At 41.1% G+C, this 18,291-nt stretch overlaps 1 protein-coding gene across 4 annotated transcripts in view; it reads left to right on the forward strand.

Annotated features, from left to right (window-relative positions):
* Positions 1 to 18,291, forward strand: part of Esr1 (estrogen receptor 1) — a 365,575-nt gene that overhangs the window by 154,553 nt on the left and 192,731 nt on the right. For all 4 annotated transcript variants that reach the window (XM_035440409.1, XM_027401019.2, XM_027401017.2 and 1 more), the window contains one exon: positions 15,702 to 15,818. In XM_035440409.1, the coding sequence (XP_035296300.1) occupies positions 15,702 to 15,818 (117 nt within the window). The remainder of the gene's footprint in view (positions 1 to 15,701; positions 15,819 to 18,291) is intronic.

The following is an 18,291-nucleotide window of genomic DNA, read 5'->3' on the forward strand; positions in this document are numbered from 1 at the left end:
AGTATTGAGTTCCTTTGTGCTTCTGCTTTGCCTGTGGCAAAATATGTGGAAGAAAAAAAAAAACTGAGATAGACAAGGTGAGTGGAACAAAAAATGGGATGGGTCGGGGAGGCCAGAAAAGGGTCATGGATATGAAGGTGGCAGGTGTCTTGGCCTTTCCTTGCAGAAATAAACTCAGCTTTTGTGAAGGAGGGACACAGTGACTAGGAACAGAAGTAATAGCAGACTTCCAGGAGACGCTGTTTTCATGGCATGCTGGAGAGGTTTCTGGGGTATCAAGTCAGGGATTTGATGCTTATTTATAACAATGATATATTTGAGAATAGCTCAGCAGGCTTGCTAGCAAGCCTGATAATTTGAGTTTGATGGTAGATGGAGAGAACCAACTCCTAACTCCTGCAAGTTGTCCCCTGACCTCCAAACACCTGCAAGCTCACATGCACATGGTAGACAAACACATACTCGAAAGTTAGTTGATCGATTTGAACAGTGAGCTTTGGGGCAGAAAGGGAACTGCATCTGAAACTTGTTCCGGTCCTTCACTGAATCCATCCTTTCTGTCTGATTTTGGTAATTAATCTGTGAACTAATAAGATGGATGTCTTGGTTCCAGTGGCTTTGTTGTACCTGAAAGGAGTTCAGCTTTGTATTTTAAGGAGCAGTAAGACCCAGTCACTCTTGGCCTGATGCTGTCTTATTTGTGACTTTGTCTGAGAGTGTAACGGAGTCAGAGATCACTGGTTTATGGATCGTGGTATGAACCAATCTAAGTTCTTAGTAGAGTATATGAAATGAAAGGGGTAGGAATTAAAGACTGAATCGCTTGCTTAGAAGTGACAGGTTAGATTGATTTATTTCCCCAGGACTTGGTGGAGGTTTGTTTCTTCCTTCAAAATTGTATTCGTTTAGTTACCAGTTAAGTCTAGTGAAGCCTATAAAAATGTCAGGTAAGAGAAGCATTCTTCTAAGCAAAGCTTTATAGAGAGTCATCTTCGTTAATTTTCTTTTTTACTTCCTTTCCCTCATTTTTAGAATTTTCATGACTTATGATATACAAAATACTACACACAGTCTTTACTCTTGTTAGATTTTTGCATTTTAATTGAGATCATATTTTGTCAAATTTAGAAAATATAGTTAATAAAATTAGAGGATGAAGATATAGTTGCCTTTATTATTAGAAAACAGTTTCATGAATTAGGGGTTCTAGTTTCTTTTCATTTCTTTCTTTCTTTTTTTTTTTTGAGACAGGGTTTCTCTGTGTAGCTTTGGAGCCTATCCTGGCACTCGCTCTGGAGACCAGGCTGGCCTCGAACTCACAGAGATCCACCTGCCTCTGCCTCCTGAGTGCTGGGATTAAAGGCATGCGCCAACAACACCCGGCTCTGGGGTTCTAGTTTCAAAACTCAACTGAGACTTGCCTTGGAGGATGGCAGAAGGGGAGGAATGGATGTCTATGGGAGATTCTGTGGGTGTGTGGGCTATCCTCAGACAGGCCTGGGATATAGCAAGAGTTCATTTTCCAGGGTGCTAGGGCCTTGGGCCTGGGTGGGATCTGATCTCATCCTTACTTCTGTTTCTGCCAGTGTGTCATCTTCATGTTACTGGCTTCTCAGTCTTCATTTGCCATAAGCTGGGAAGCAGCACTAGCCACAGTTGTTACGCATCATAGACTGTGATGTTTTCCCAGCTAGCCAATATCAGTGAAGGACTCTGGCCTTTCTCTGGACAGGGTCACATACCCGGACCAATTGTCTACTCTTAGGAGGTCAAGTCACACTTGCAGAGTTGCTCCTCTGTGAGCACTGTGAGTCAGCTGCTCCTTTTTCTGGTGTCTGTGCCACCCAATGTTTGTGGCTTCAGATGTAAATGTCATAAGGTACCAACTTTGCTGATCAGAGTCATTCCAGCCTACATAACACACTGAAGAGCCATTACTATCTCTGCTCCCACTTGGCTCAGTCAAGTACTTGTGACTGTTCTCCTGCTTTGAGGCTAGGCAGAACAACTAACAACTGTTATTTTGTTTTGCTGTCTATCGTCACCCTTGGTTCTTTTACAAATTGAACTATTTCAGAAATAAAATTATATTTTTCAAGAATATATATATATTTTTTTCAAGAATATATATATATATATATATATATATATATATATATATATTTCAAACATCTCCAAGTTTTCTGTGCATAGTAAGAGCACCCAAAAACACTCAGCATTTCCAGGGTTCAGCCGTGTGTTGCTAACTACCTGCTGTGTGATCTACAGGATCACTGCTCTATAGAAAGGTAACTCAATACTTACTAGCCAATATCTCCCCCTGATCTGCCTTCCTTGCCATTGAAATTATATTTGGAGTTGGAATATTGTTAATGCTTTACAAAGGAGAGCCTGCCACTGTAATAGTATGAGTAAACCTTGAGGCCATTGTTCTAAGTGACACAAGAACAATGCTTCTTACAAATAGCCCCCGAAAACTAGCTACTAAAGCTGAAAAACCTGTTTTTTTTTTTAAGAAATGAATTGCATTTATTTATTTATTTTTACTTATTTATATATGTGTGTGAGTGTGCATGCATATGCACACACAACATGGCATGCCTACAGATATCAAAGAACAACTTGTGTGACTTAGCTAAGCTGGGAATCGAACATGGATCTTAACTTCTGAGCCATCTCTCCAGCCCCTCGAACATGGATCTTTAGCTATGGTAGCAAGCACTGCTGTGCCTCATTGCCAGTTCTAGAGGAGAACTTTTAAGAACTTGGATTTCAACCTCTTCCCTGTGGTTTTTGTCTGAAGACTATTGGGTTTAATCAGAGACAGGCAGCATGCCTGTGAGGCTGTTCAGATGTCAAGGACATGGATTCTTGTTGATGTGGAGTTCTTAGAAACTGAGTTTTCCTTTTTTGCAAGCTTTTGTTAACTTTTCCTTACTTAAAATACTCTTAAATAACAATGAAAGTATCTAACTTTCATAGTATAGAATTAGGAACAGGTGATTTTAAAATTTAAATCTCTTTGATGAGCATATTGTTGAAATATGCTGTCTTGTGTCAGGGAGGGTTCTTTTGGCTTGCCATGTTTTCCCCAGGAAAACTAAAAATGCAACCTTCTTTTTCCATAGACAGTGGGCTCTGACTCTATGTGGACTTAGCATTTTTGGGAAATTTTTAAAAAAAGAAAAAGCGGGGCTGGAAAATTAGCTTAGTGGTTAAAAGCACTAGCTGCTTTTCCAAAGGACCCAGGTTCAATTCCCAGCACTCACATGGCAGTTCACAACTGTCTGTAACTCCATTTCCAGGAGATCTGACACACTCATACAAATATACATGCAGGCAAAAGCCATAATGCATACTAAATAAATAAACAAATATTTAAAGAAGAGAAAGAAAGGAAGAAAGAAAGAAAGAAAGAAAGGAAGGAAGAAAGGAAGGAAGGAAGAAAGGGAACCAAAACCCAGTAACTTTTATAATGTCTACTTCAACATAGAGTTTGGAGTTACACTGGATCTTTAATAAATGAAAAGGGAATAGATTACTAAGAAGTAATTTCTTCACATTTAACATGTCTTGGGATATATTCTGTTAAATACAATTTCATACTTCTTCTCTGGGCTCATGTGTAAGCAATGAGGAAAATTCAGGTAACAGGGATTAGGTAGAGGTGGCTTTCTCTGCCTTGCAGCTGAGTTCCCTTGTTTTGGGGTTCTTGTGGCCACAGATGACTGTTGTCTTTTCACTTCCTTTAAAGAGTAAAAGAAAATGAATTTGAATGTAACTGCACCCTCCCATACACTCCCATTCTTCCCTCCAACTATTTCCGTGTCTCCTCTAACCCCTTCTATGTCTCAAATTGATGACTTCTTATTCTTATTCTTTATTATGACACATGAATAATGAATAATTTGTGTCAACAAACCATTGATCCGCTCAAAGCAGCTTATATGCAAATGATTTCAGGGTTGACTATTTGGTATTGGATAGTCAATTAAGGTCTTATCTTTGGGTAAGACTAATGTACCCTTTGTAGATTTTTTTTCTTTTCCTTTTTGTCTAGGGCTGGGACCCCATGATACTTTCTTATTCCTATTAGCATATCTGCTGGTATTTTTTCAGGTCTTATTTAGACAGTCATGTTGGTAAGGTATCATGGGTGTAGCTTGTGTGTCATTTCTAGGAGATGCAATCTTACAACAGACCTCCTGGTCCTTTGGACCTTGCAGTCTTTTGCCCCTATCTTCCTTGATGTTGACCTAGGTACCAGAATTGTACTGTAGATGCATCAGGTAAGGTTGGGCACCCCATGATTAGTTGGTGTATGCATTTTGACCAGTTAGGACTTTCTGTAAGGCTCTACATTTTCTGCAAGGAGAAGCTTCATTAAAGAGGGATGAGAACAGCACTTATATGTGAATATACGTGTAAGTTCTATAATGTAGTTGGGAATTATGCTGAAATAATGAGGTGTTAGTAGTAGGTTATCGTCTAAGACCTCACTAGCCCTGGATAGTTGAGAAATGACAGTGCTTTCCCAGTGGTGTGATGAGGGTCAACTGAGATGATGTTCTCAGGAGAAAGTGTGACCACACTGTCTTGGGTGATCTGGATGCCCAGGAAGGTGTGTTGCAACAACACTTGCTTTTACTGAATGACCATCTGGGGTGTTTTTTTGGCTCTTTGCCAGGCCACATGGCAACTGTAACATACTTCATAGAAATTGTCTCCAGCCTTGAGGACTCTGCAATACTAGGACTAATCATGCTACTTAGCATGAAATTTGCCATGCAAATCACTGCATGTTTCTTCCTTCATGCATGCTGTAACTCTTCAATGGCTGTATGATGGACAAAGATTTTGCATTCATTGACCACATCTGTCATTTCTCCTTCTTTACTCTTGAAATTATATGTGGAATTGAAATGTTGTTTATTAAAAAGAAAGTCTTTTCATTTGCAGGAACATGGGGAAATCTTAAGGCCATTGTGCTGTGTTATAGAACAAAAATAAAGGCCACCCTAGGAACTAGCACTGATTTATTTCCACTAGTTAGAAGAAATTGTTGGGGTTGATGAAGTCAATTAGCTGATATTTCTTTTCTTTTCTTTCTTTCTTTCTTTTTTTTTGAGATAGGGTTTCTCTGCAAAACCCTCTCTGCCCTCTGTAGACCAGGCTGGTCTCCAACTCATAGAGATCCATCTGTCTTTGCCTCCTGACTGCTGGCATTAAAGGAATACACCACCACCACCCCTCCACTAGCTGTTATTTCTAAGGACAACAGACTAGCTATTTGTTTCCTTATTGCTGAAGAGAACTGAGTCAAGAGCCGGGTGTTGGTGGTGCACACCTTTAATTCTAGCACTCGGGAGGCAGAGGCAGGTGGATCTCTGTGAGTTTGAGACCAGCCTGGTCTACAAGAGCTAGTTCCAGGACAGCCTCCAAAGACACACAGAGAAACCCTGTCTCACCCCCCCCCCAAAAAAAAAAGGAGAGAGAAAACTGAGTCAAACTAAGAAAAGCAGCAATGTCTCAACTCATGCTTCAAATGTGCTGGGGAAGTCCCTGTTTGTGCAATCTTAAATGCCTGACATTTCTGCCCTTACTTTGCATCAGAATGCCTAGGCAGAGTTTGCCTATAAAAGAACTTGGGAGAAACTCCCAAAGATAGGTGAAATTCTTAGTTAGCACTTAGTGAATCAGGGTCCATTAAAAAAGTGTGATCCAACAGTTTGAAGGACCTCTATACCTCCATATTCTGCACAACATGTGATCTCAGTCAACAATCTTTTCCATTCCTCCTAAAGCATCAAAATGACCCTGAGCTGGAACATGAGCTTACCCTTGACTCTGAGGGACCAGGACACTCAGCAGAAGCCTGCTCAAGGTCTCTGTGCATTTATCCTGTCTGTCAGAATGTAAGAACATTTTCTCTTCCTTGCCTCTCAAGATGGGAACACTTTGAAATTCTTTCTAACACTTCTGGACACCAGGGTTTGGTCTTTAAAGGAGCTGAAGTGGTAAGAAAGCTTGGAGAACTTTCCGTAAGCAAACAGCAGGAAGGAGGAGGGCCAAGATGTTGGAGCAATGCTGCCTGACTTTGGATTAATTGCCCCAGTTGTTACACTGTCGTCTTCTTTGTTTGACTCTTATCTATTACCTCTTCTTTATCCTTTATTTTCCCCCTCCCCCACTGCGGTCCTGCATACCTCCTGGAAAGGTCTTGGGGTAAGGCATCATCATGTCCTCAGGGTGGTCAAAGCCCAGCGCTACACATCACAAGAGTAGGAGGAGCAGTTTCAGAAGGTCCTATTTTGGGCTGCATAACAGCACTAACTTGTGTGTGCAGCTAGGAGGGGCCTTGCTGGAAGCGACTCATTGTCTCTGGGGTATTGTGGTGAGGTGGTGGTCACTGATCCCATCATGCTTGCATTTATCACAGCTGTTGGCTTGACTCTGTGCCAGGTGCTTGAAATGACCATGGTTTTGCAGATGAACTGCAGAGACAGAGCACAATAGTATCAAGTTAACATCTTCGTAGATTGGGGTCTAGTGAGGACAGAGAGAACGCCTTCTGACTTCATTTTCATGTAGAAAAGGACTTTCCAGGGCTGCTGTTGTCTTTCCTAGAATTCCTTCTTTAAAAACATCTACTGGGAATACAATTGGCTTTTAATAAGACTTTCTGCCTCCGTTAAAAAAATAAAACCAAAATGCCAATATGTCTCTGATAAAATTAATTAGAAATGACTACTGTGAAAATAGAATTTGGGATACACGATTAAGGCACCTTTGTTTGTTTGTTTGTTTGTTTGTTTGTTTGCGCATGCCTGCTACATACAGATGTGGTTGTGAAATAGTTCAAATCAGGGCCCACTGAATGTCCTCACTGGACTTTTAGGAATGTGTTCACTGAGACAGCCAAATTTTATTTCATTTGGTTTGGCTCATTGCACTGCTGTGAATCAGAAAGTATTCATTTTAATATCCGAGTGGAAATTTATTTACAAACATACTGCTGCAATTATTCTTTCAGAGGGTATAAAGATTTTTACTGTTTAATTTCTTCAAAATTTTCTAGATTTCTTTTCATCTTTAGTTTGTGCTAGAATATGTTGAAGAGATTTTCTAGAATAAAAAAAAAAAAAGACCACATGCCCTGATCCACAGATAAATGAACTATCTTCCATGTGGTTTTTCTTTCATGTTTGGTGGGATACATGGGTGTTAGAAATCACAGTCTGGAGATGATTATATTGCTGATTCTGAAATGCTCTTAAAAGATGTAGTGATTTATTGAACTATTATATTATTATTGTAAGCAACAATTTAATATTTAAGTGTTCTGTGTCAGTATTGAGTTCTTTCTACTTAGCCAACCATGGCAGTATTCTATAAAAAACAAAGACTCACCGGTGACACAGACCTGAATTTTAATGATGGTTCTACCATCCACCAGCCAAGAGACCTTGAACAAGTTAGCTCCCTGGAGTCTCTGCTTTGGACCTAAGTAACTGGAGTAACCCAACTTATTGTTTGTGATACTGAGATGAGGCAAAGAGCTGAACTCACTGAGCCCAGAGCCTAGTTTATGAGAAGCACATGGCCCATGGTACTAGTCAGTCCTTGGCCACAGACTGTAACATGTGAGCAAATGAGGATCAATTCCATCTCCAGCTTCAATTCATTTTTCTTCTTTCTCACAAGGATGCTTATCACAACTCTAAGTTCATTTTTTTTTCCAAATTCACTGCAAGGTATACACAGCAAAATTTTACTACTTGAACCATTTAAGCTATGTAGTTCAGTGCAATTGGGTCCATGCATGTTGTATAAGCAGAACTTTTTCATTTCTCAAATTGAAACTGTGCCTTTTAAGAAATACTGGCCTCACTTTCCAATGAATCTTGATAGCTCCTATGCTGCCATCACTGTGTATCTCTGTGAATGTGACTACTTTAGGTACTCCTTGTACCCAGAGTCATTTCTATGCTTTTGTGTCTGGGCTATCTTACTTAGCATTGTGTTTTCCAGACTCAATACATGCTGTAGCATATGCTAGAATTTCATTTTTAAAGGCTAAGTGGTAATTCTGTTGTTTTTATATGCCAACTTTTGTTTATTTAAGTCAGTAGACCTTGAGTTATCTCTGCTTTTTGGCTATTATGAACAATGTTGCTTTGAGTGTGGACATGCCTGTATCTGTTTGAATTTTAACTTTCAATCACAGACATACACATATGGCTTTTTGATGTTGGGGATTGAACCTAGAACATTGGTCTAGTGTCATCTCTGCTGCTGTGATAAAATGCTGACCAAAAGCAACTCTGGAAAGGCAAAGATTAATTTGCCTAACAGGTTACATCAATGAGAGAAGTCAGGGTAGTGACCCAGGCAGTAATTTGAAGCACAAACCATGGAGGAATGCTGCGTGCTGACTTGTTGAAAGGCCTACGCTTAACTAGCTTTCTCAGGACTCTTAGCCCAGGGAATGATGCTGCCCACGGTGCGCTGGGCTCTCTTATATCAGTTAACAATGCAGACAATCCCTGCCAGATGTGCCCACAGTTCCCAACCTCTAACCCCTCCACTCATTGAGTACATTCCTGAAAGGGTAATTACCAGGTATTTCACCTCCAATTTCATTTTGACTTGACTCTAGTACTTAATTTGTAGCTATCTGCTGGACAGCTGGCTAATGTCTTACCCAACTCTCTCTTGACATGTTTAGAATTGTCCTATACCTCCTCTTCCTATCTACCCTCCCTGAATCAGATCCTCCTGATTAACAGTAAAGACATTTTTCAGGACATCCTGGAGTAAAGCAGGAGCCTCTTACTTCCTCCTCCTCCTCCTCTTCCAGCCCCAGATATTTGGCAAGCTGCTTAAACCGTCTCTTCTTCTTTTGCTTCAGGTACTTTGGTACTAAGAGATGGTTAGTACCTATTTTGATATGAATTTTTCCTGGGCATAATTATGAATACTCCTAACCCTTTATTTTTTTCTTTTTAAAAAAGATTTTATTTATTTATTATGTATACAAAATTCTGCTTCCATGTATATCTGCACACCAGAAGAAGGCACCAGATCTCATAACAGATGGCTGTGAGCCACCAGCTGGTTGCTGGGAACTGGACTCGGGACCTCTGGAAGAGCAGCCTGTACTCTTAACCTTTGAGCCATCTCTCCAGCCCCTAGTAATGTTTCTTTTACAGACGTGGGTGCCCTTTTATTTAGGGCATAGATGTTCAACATTGAGACACCATGAACATTGATGCAAAAATTCTCAATAAAATATTGGCAAATCGAATCCAAGAACACATCAGAGAAATCATCCATCCCGATCAAATAGGCTTCATCCCTTCATTTTTTATATCAATAATTCCTACATCCTCACTGTCACTTAGAAATCTTTTGAATTCTCCCCAGCCTCTTCAACCACTTGACAGTCTTCCATTTCTTCTGTTGGTGGCCCCAACACCATCACTGTTTGAACTCTGTTTTCAGTTTTGCCTGGCTTCTCCCAGAAAATACCCTTCCTTTGGTACTAGTGATTGATGTGTGTGACATTACCAAGGATGAAACTCCACCTCATGAGCAGGGGTCAAATCTGGATTTTCCCATTTTCTTCAGGGTGCAAGGCAGGTAATACACCTGATCCTCTGGAAATCATATCCAGAGACCTGGCCTGTGGCCATCACCCTTTAATGTGAGTCATTTTTTTCTTATCCCAATGTCCAATGTCAGTTTTTTTTTTTTGACATACTTTTCATGTTTTTAAATTAAAAATCAGCTTGGCTATGATACTGCCCTATTTTACTCTCTTAGGCACAAGTATCCTGGGTCTCATAACACCCATCAGTCAGATAGCTGTTGAGTTGCCAGCAGAAAACTAGATACTGTTCTTGAATGAAGAAGTTGTTAGACAAGTTTCGCCTTCTGTTTATGAAGGTTGTACGGATGGATAAGTTCCATCTCTCATGTGAAAGGGGCCTTGATTCAAAGCCTATACGTTTTGCCAAGTGGATTTGTGTGCTTTAAAGCCTTTGTCTCAAGCCTACAACTGTAAACTGTGGATTAATATACTTCCTTTTTCATAAAGTCCCCGGGGGGTTTAAATGAAAAATCCATGAGTTACACAACACTTGGTACGTCATGTTCGGTATGGAAAGAGTTGATTGTCTTGGAGGGGATGATCAGATGAACTTGTGAAATGCTCTCTAGGCAGGAGGTGAGATGAACAAGTTAAGGAAAGTGTGCTCTTTCCAGGATGCTACTACTCATGTCTGCCTGGTGCCTGTTTTGTGTAACGGACAATCTGTCCGTAGGTTCTGTGGTTTTCTCAAGCACCACAGCCACGTCTTGACATATTTCCCATACCTCATCACCCAAAGACTAACAAAGATGGACCCTCTCCCTCACAATGGTTTGACTCCATGTATTAAATTTGACAATCCCAGCACTGGGGAGGCAGAGGCAGGTGGATCTCTGTGAGTTCGAGACCAGCCTGGTCTACAAGAGCTAGTTCCAGGACAGCCTCCAAAGCCACAGCGAAACCCAGTCTCGAAAAACCAAAAAAAAAAAAAAAAAAAAAAAAAAAAGACAATGGTGTGAAAAGCTGATGTATTCATTAGAAGCTCTGCTGATGATGAGTTTTTATTCTTTCTCAAGCCAGAAATGTGCAGTTTGACTCTGTTGTTCACGATGGGCAACAGTGGTGGGCACCACTTCAGGTAACCACATGGGCAAAAGCCAGACTTTAGAGCTCTCTGTATTATAAAGCCAGGGTGCTTGGTGTGTCTGGTGTGTTAGGCATACTCTTAAGGTGTGATGTTTAATGTGTGGCAGGCTTATTGGGATGAAATGCTGTCATAAGTCATAGGATGTCTATATAACCTCTTACTGATGAATTTAAATGTCAGTTTTCTCTTGCTTCAATGTCTGCAGAATCTAAGTGTAAATCTATTGTAAATCCACACAGGATTCAAAGCTGTATTTAACACTGATGCATACTGATGCTTAAAGAAATCAATCCAGATTTTGTTTCTTATTTTGGCAATTTAAACTATTTAGGCACAACTCCTGGGAGCTTTAGATTCTAATGAACTCTTGCTAATTTTATGGAAAAATTTGGTAAAGGTCTCTAATAAAGAGAAGCTGGAGGTAGCTGGAGTTCAAGGTGTTACCTAAATAAATGGATCTGTGAAATATAAGAGATTAATATGATGTGAAGTCAGTAACAAGGACGTGCTTCTTGTGGGCCAAGAAGTAAAAACACTTACTGTACAAGCTTAGGGACCTGAGTTCAATCCTCACAGCCTGTAAACATCCAGGTGATGTGTCTGGTATCTGAAATCCCAGCACTCCTATGGTGAGATGGGAATCAGGAATAAAATAGTTACCCAGAAGCTCATGGGCCAGCTGGCCTGGAGGGAACATAGTGGAGAGATCATGTCTCAGCAAGGTGGAAGGAGAGGATTAACTCCTGACAGTTGTTGTTTGACCATGCTGTGCACACGTGTGTAATAACAACATATTTTTAAAAGTGTTATTGGAGTTCTCCAGTGAGGCTCTTGGGCAAGGTTGGCTGCAGCTGGCTTTTAATGTATGTGTGGGTGTTAAACATCGTAGATTTCATTTGATTGACATGACTTAAAGCATATGAATAAGGGTCTGAGTGCTCATTTGTGTTAACAAGCATCAGGCATTTACTGCTCATTTTGTTCAGAGTACTTGCAGTGCTTTGCATGAGAAATACCTTGCATGCATTCAGGGCTCAGATATTTGAACCCTTGAGCACTGGTGAGTGTCACTATTTGTGGAGGTGGCACTGTCTTGTTGAAGGAAGTGCATCACTGGGGAAGGGCTTTAGGAATTTACAGCCTTGGCCCACTTCCAGTTTGCCTTCTCTGCTTCATGCTTCTGGTTGAAGATTGATCTCCCAGCATCTTCTTCTAGCTGTCAGCCGCCATGCTTGCCCTACTGTTGTGATATCCCGAGTCTCCTTCTCTCTGGAATGATAAGCCGAAAAAAAACCCTTTCTTCTATAAGTTGCTTTTGGTCTTGGTGTTTATCACAGCAACATTAAAGTGGCTAACACAGTGATATTTCCTTTATAGAGCCCAAAGTGTCCCCTCCTGTGACCTGGGTACACAGATAGATTGGTGGAGAGACAAGCAGAGCCTTAGCATCTTTGCTTGATGCAGCTGAAAGGTGTACTCCCCGAGAGGCTCTCTGCCTGAAGATGTGGCCACAGTAGGATGATGAGCCAGGTGTGGTTCATTGCCTGCTAAGCCTGAACCCATCTGTGGATTTAGAGAAGCAATTAAAAGCCAGTGTGGTGAGCTCGGTTGTGGGAGCAGAGTTGCAGAGGAGGCTGTCCCTTGAATGGTGCACTTGAATATGAATAGCAGTCAAGAGCCATGCTCCTCCATGGATACTGGTGCATTGCCCTTGGTGAAGTGAGTGACCCTAACCCATGGGCATACAAGATACTCCAGTGAAATGCAGAAAGGACATAAAATAGGCTGACTTGGAAAGGAGAAGGGATGGAGGAAAGAGTGAGAGAGGATAATGTGCATTTGGGAGTGGGGGACTTTGATCAATGAACATTATGTAGCTATGAAACTGTTGAGGAATAAATACATTTTTAAAATAAAAACAATATTGTGATTGGTGGAGTAAGAGAAAAATGAATGAAGACACCCCAAGTCTACCTGTGTCTTCTACATACACCTCATCCACATACACACATACTACCCCCCTCTCTCCCTCCCTCTCTCTCTCTCTCTCTCTCTCTCTCTCTCTCTCTCTCTCTCTCTCTCTCACACACACACACACACACACACACACACACACACACACACACTTGTATTTATTTTAAATAACTGGCTTGTTTTGTAAAAAAAAATTAAATTGGTTGATTTGATCGCTTTCCTGGTATGTGGGAGACTGTGTGGTGGGGCATAGTGGGAGAGTCCAGTGAAGAAGGTAAACTATGAGGATTCTGTATGTGTGTGGCTTCATGGTGGGTAGTTGAGAAGACAGAGACTTCAGATGCACGAAGATGGTCACTGTATTAGTTATTGTTCTGCTGCTGTGACAGAATTAGCTTAGTGGAGAGTGATTATTTTGACTCTCGGGTTCAAATAATCTTAGACCATTGCTGCAGGGCTATGCCAGATCTGTTGTCGGAAAGCCTGGATCTATGGTGGTGAGAGTCTGAGGCAAGGTCTGTCCACTGGTGAATGACTGGAAAAGAGAGAATGAGGTACAGCCAGGTTCGGGTGTAGCTTTCACAGATCCACCCATGGTGACCTGCTTTCCGCAGCTAGGCCCCACCTTCTAAACAGAATCCAAACTAGACACTACCACATTCAAAATAGGAGCTGGAGGGTAGCATTCATGATTCAAACCACAGCAGTTAGTTCAACTGGTTATACCTGTTCCAAAGGGTCTATGAGTCAATTCTGGATGGATGGATGGATGGATGGATGGATGGATGGATGGATGGATGGATGAATGCTGGGTTCACTGAAAGGCCTGAAGGCCACAAAAGGAGATTTTGTCCAAGGTTGCTGCCAAAATGTCCTGAGGAGAAGGATGACAAAGGGAAAAGTCCACACTATTAGATTTCTCTCAAGCTACTGTTTGTTTTAATTAGGTCCTTGTTTATCTTTCTTTTGAGTGTCTGGCTATGGGACGTTGTTTATTTTCATAACTAACAAATCTAGGCTTTCTGGGCGTTAATAATAAAAAGAAAACAGCTGTCATGAGAGAATAAAAGAGAAGGAAAAAGTCAAGAGAAAGGAATCCTAGAGGAGCTGAAGGAAAAGCCCTCATGTGGCATCAGCCCTGTGTTTCTCTGGAACCAGCTTTGCCTGGCAGGCCTTGCTTGTAGGTGTCATCTGTATCCTGTCCCTACAGTTCCCACCCCAAGTTATATATTCCTCCAAATAATTCTTATTTAATTTTTCATGTGTGATGATGTTGAGACCCAAATTCTTGTCTATGCTAGGCAAGCACTCTACCACTGAGCGACATCTCCAAGGCCTCATTTTTTATTCTTGATAAGAAAGAAAACAGTGTTTAGTTTTCCAACTTTCCACCTGAATATTACATTTTAGATGTATCATTTGTAATTCTTCCAGTCTTATCACAGGGTCACAGCCTCTCATCTCTGTAGTTAAATTGCTATATGTTTCACTTATATAATTGAGCTGGTTCTCAAAAATTAATTCTACTTCAGTACAATTTTCTCATATATTATTTTTCAGATCAAATAAGGTTTATAAAGGAGTTGGGGAAACACTTGCTTTAACATCAGGCATTTACAAATTATCAAGTGTGGGGGGGGAAGCTTTGTTGCTTTTTATCTAATATCAGTTGAAGACTTAAAAGTAGTCATTGCTGGTGTTTGGTTAGGAAGGATTTGTTTTGGCTGAAGATAGCAAACGTTTATTAGAACTTTTTTATTTATTCATTTATTGGACTCCTTTCCTAGTCAGCTTATTATTAGTCATCTTAGGTTATTTTGAGCATTGTCATAGAAGTCCTGCATTGTGATCATGATACTAGGCATCTGCTCTTATCCACGCTAAGGGATGCAGTCAGTTGCACAGATCCAGTGAGTTTTATGTCTTAGGCATGTTAGTTCAAGATCTTGCTCTGGTTTCATGGAGATAGACATCTATAGTAGATGGCCAATCCAAATAGGGAGACAGCCAGTTGGTTTCTGACTCACTCCCGTTCGCCCCTTTTCTTCTGGCTTGCAAAATACCTGGCCGTCGGAGAGAAAGTGAGCCAATGTAGTATTTGGTTTAAGTAGCTATTAAATATTTCTTGTGTGGCTTAATAATATATACTTAGCTTTTTGGAACTTAAAACTTCTCAATGTAAACTGTGTAAACACCAGAGAAGGTTTTAGGGCATCAGAATAACGAACCATTTGCTTATAATTTCCTGACTCTAAGCCCAGATCAGCATTGTTCCTCATTCTATGCCTTCCTCAATTTCTCCCCATCAATAAAGACAATTAAAAAATAACCACTGCGCCTGGGCACAGTGGTACATTCCTTGACTCCGGGAAGATCTCTGTGAGTACAAGGCCAGGTTGGACTACATAGTGATGCTCTGAATTTTTGAGACAGTGTTAGGTGTCTTGCCAGAGTTTCAAATTTAGAACCCTACTTGCTATCTTCACTGGTCTTTCCTATGCATTAGAAGAATGAAGGTGTTAGTTTGGTCTGAAACCTGTTTACATGGTAGCATTTATAAACTACTTTTGAAGATGGAGTCTTGCATTTCTTTTCAAATCCCTACCCCATCCTGTTCTAGTTTGGTTCTTAAGCTGCCAAAGGTGCAAAGAGTCCATGTTCAAATATTTCACTAGCTTGCATCTTGCCCTTAGTGAAAATGGGCTCCATCTCCTGCACCACACACAAAACCCACATCACATTGTCTAACACTGGCCATGTGAAGGGGGAGAGGATTTGCCCAAACAACTCCTAAGCAATCATCTGAGTCATAAATGAAGGCTAACAGAGCTTTTATTTACATATAGAAGACAGAGATGAAGGAAAGACTGGGTATCAGCTCGGCCAGGCCAAGCCAGGGCCGTTAAGCACACCTTCCAGAAGTTTCCATGTAGGTTCTGAGATGTAAGGTTTCTTGAAATGACACTAATGTGATCTTCTTACTACTAGGACATAATGACTACATGTGCCCAGCTACAAACCAATGCACAATCGACAAGAACAGGAGAAAGAGCTGCCAGGCCTGCAGGCTGCGCAAGTGTTACGAAGTAGGCATGATGAAAGGCGGTAAGTACTGGTGTCTGAGGTGCCGATGCTTGGGGTGGGGGTGGGGTGTCGCTGGCTGCAGTAAACCTGGAGCTGGCACCTTCTTCCCATTCTAGTATCTTTTCTCTATTTTTATCTATTCTTGGGTTTTGGAAAAAAAGTTTTCAGGACGCCTAAGTATCTTCTTTCTAATTAGAAGCAACTTGAACCAAGAATTGCAACATACCACTTTGTGCTTTATGTTTTCAAGATAAATATTACATTTTAAATCAAAGGTGTGTGGGAGGCACTGGGTAAAAGAGGGTTCCTCCATGACTCACTCTGGGAAAGGTGTGACAGTTACTGTTGATATAGCTAAGGCTAGAAAATGATACCAGGTGATGAACTATCCTCAATCGAGACTCCATGTGGGAGAGCTGAACAGCTGCTGTGTCTCCTCCTGCCATTTCATGTTTTTAGGAAATCTGAATTTCTATCAAAAGGCATTGTAGAAACCTTCCATAGCCTCTGTGTCTGGTGTGATGCCAGCAGTGGTTACTGACTTCCAACAAATCCCTAAGTACTCAGGCTGTGTGACATTGCTTTCTCTTGTTGCTGGGGTGTGGGCGCACGTGCACACACTCTCCTGGCTCCTTGTGTGTTCAGTCTCCCAGCTTTCTTGCATGGGACCTGAAGTCCAATTTTCTTGGGGGGATTGTAAGATAATCCTACATGTGGTCATCTGAGAGATTCCCTTGAGTTCTTGAGTTGGGCGTCTTACCTTTGGAACACCGACTCTAGTCTTGGGTTGCCTTCACTGTAGTGACAGAGAACAAACAGGTATTTCAAGATGAAAGTCGAGTCCCAGTTGCACTCAGATGTGTCTATGGTGACACCAGGGAAAAGAAGCCATGTGGAATACCCTGGAGAAAAGCTTCTAGAAGCAGATGAGGCTTGGGATGACCTAAAGTTACAATGGAACAAGGCAGGTACATATATGGAAGTCAGAAGACAATTTCAAATGTTTCTCAGGTACCATCCACTTGTCTTTTTAAAAAAATTTTTCTCAAGACAGGGTCTTTCACTGGCCTGGAACTGCTCAAACAGGCTACACGAGCTGCCCACTAAATGCAGCCCTCTGCCTGCCTCCACACTGGCTGGTGCATGCCTTTAATCACAGCACTCAGGAGGCAGAGGCTGTGAGTTCCAGGCCAGTCTGGTCTACAGAGTGAGTTCCAGCTCGTGGTATGGTGTTACCTCCGAAGTTAGGATAAGTCTTTCCATCTTAATTAACCCAGCATAGAAATGCCCTTATGGACATGCACAAAGATTTGTCTCCTTGGTCAGTCTAGACCCATCAGACTGAAAGTCAATATTTCATCACACTGGGATTACAAGTGTTCATTTCCATACCCAGCTTTTTTAAATGTGTGTCCTGGGATCACACTCATGTCCCAAGGCTTACTAGAGAAGCTCTTTGCCCACTGAGCTATCTCCCCAGCACAGAGGAAAGCTAGGTTTTAACTGTTTAGTACCAGGACAAAGAGGAGAGAAGAGGGAAAACCACTAATGGCAATCCGGACAAGGGCACACTTGACTACCATCCAGCTTAGCCTTCATTCCATGGCCAGAATGGGACTCTTAGAGCAGTGTTTGGCATAGTCTCTTAGTTATTGAAATGTTGAAGTTATGCTTTGTGTCAGATGTGACTCTGTGTCTTAAGTGCCTGAAAAAACTACTGGAATTCAGAGGGTAATTAATTCTGAGAATTGAATAGTCTCACCTTCAGAGAATGACACCTTGAATCATAAATGGATTCAATATTTAAGGAATTCATCTTTCTTTGTACTGTTGGAAAATTAGTCAGGCTTAATTAAACTCACAAAAAGCTTCCTACAGTAACTTGATAAGTGACAGGGATATATCAGCTTCGTGGAGAAAGTTTCAGGTAGTGACAGCAGAGTCCAAGTTCCTCCTTCGCTAACTGCAGGTGGCACGAGCCAGGGATTCATGCTCTCTGAAGGGTGAAAGAATCACTCTGAATATATCCAAAGAGTTTTGAAAAATGTGCTGGCACTCATACATTGACCTCCTTCCTAAAAACTATTCTATTTTTTAAAAAAATATCCTACTTATTATGCAGACAGAGCTATCCTGGCTTCATACATCTAAATGATGCCCCTCATTTCCAGTCTAACAGAAATTCCAGTTTACAAAGGCATAAAACAATACTTCTGTTTTCAAAGAGAAATGTAGGTAATTTGCCTGTGTTGAGCCAGTCTGTGTCAGTATATACCTGTACATGTGTGTTTATGACTGTAAAATGTATGTCTGCATTAGTGTCCTAGGGCTACTGTAACAAAATGCTACACACTATTTTCAATGACAAAAATGAACTTTCTCATAGCACTGGCAGCTGAAGGTCTAAGGTTCACCTGCTAGAGAATTTGGTTTATAGTGTAGACCTCTCTTCCAGGCCTGAGGTACCTTCGTATAACATTTTCTTTGTACATAT

Source organism: Cricetulus griseus, chromosome 2 (genome assembly GCF_003668045.3).
Source record: "Cricetulus griseus strain 17A/GY chromosome 2, alternate assembly CriGri-PICRH-1.0, whole genome shotgun sequence".
Lineage (NCBI taxonomy): Eukaryota > Metazoa > Chordata > Mammalia > Rodentia > Cricetidae > Cricetulus > Cricetulus griseus.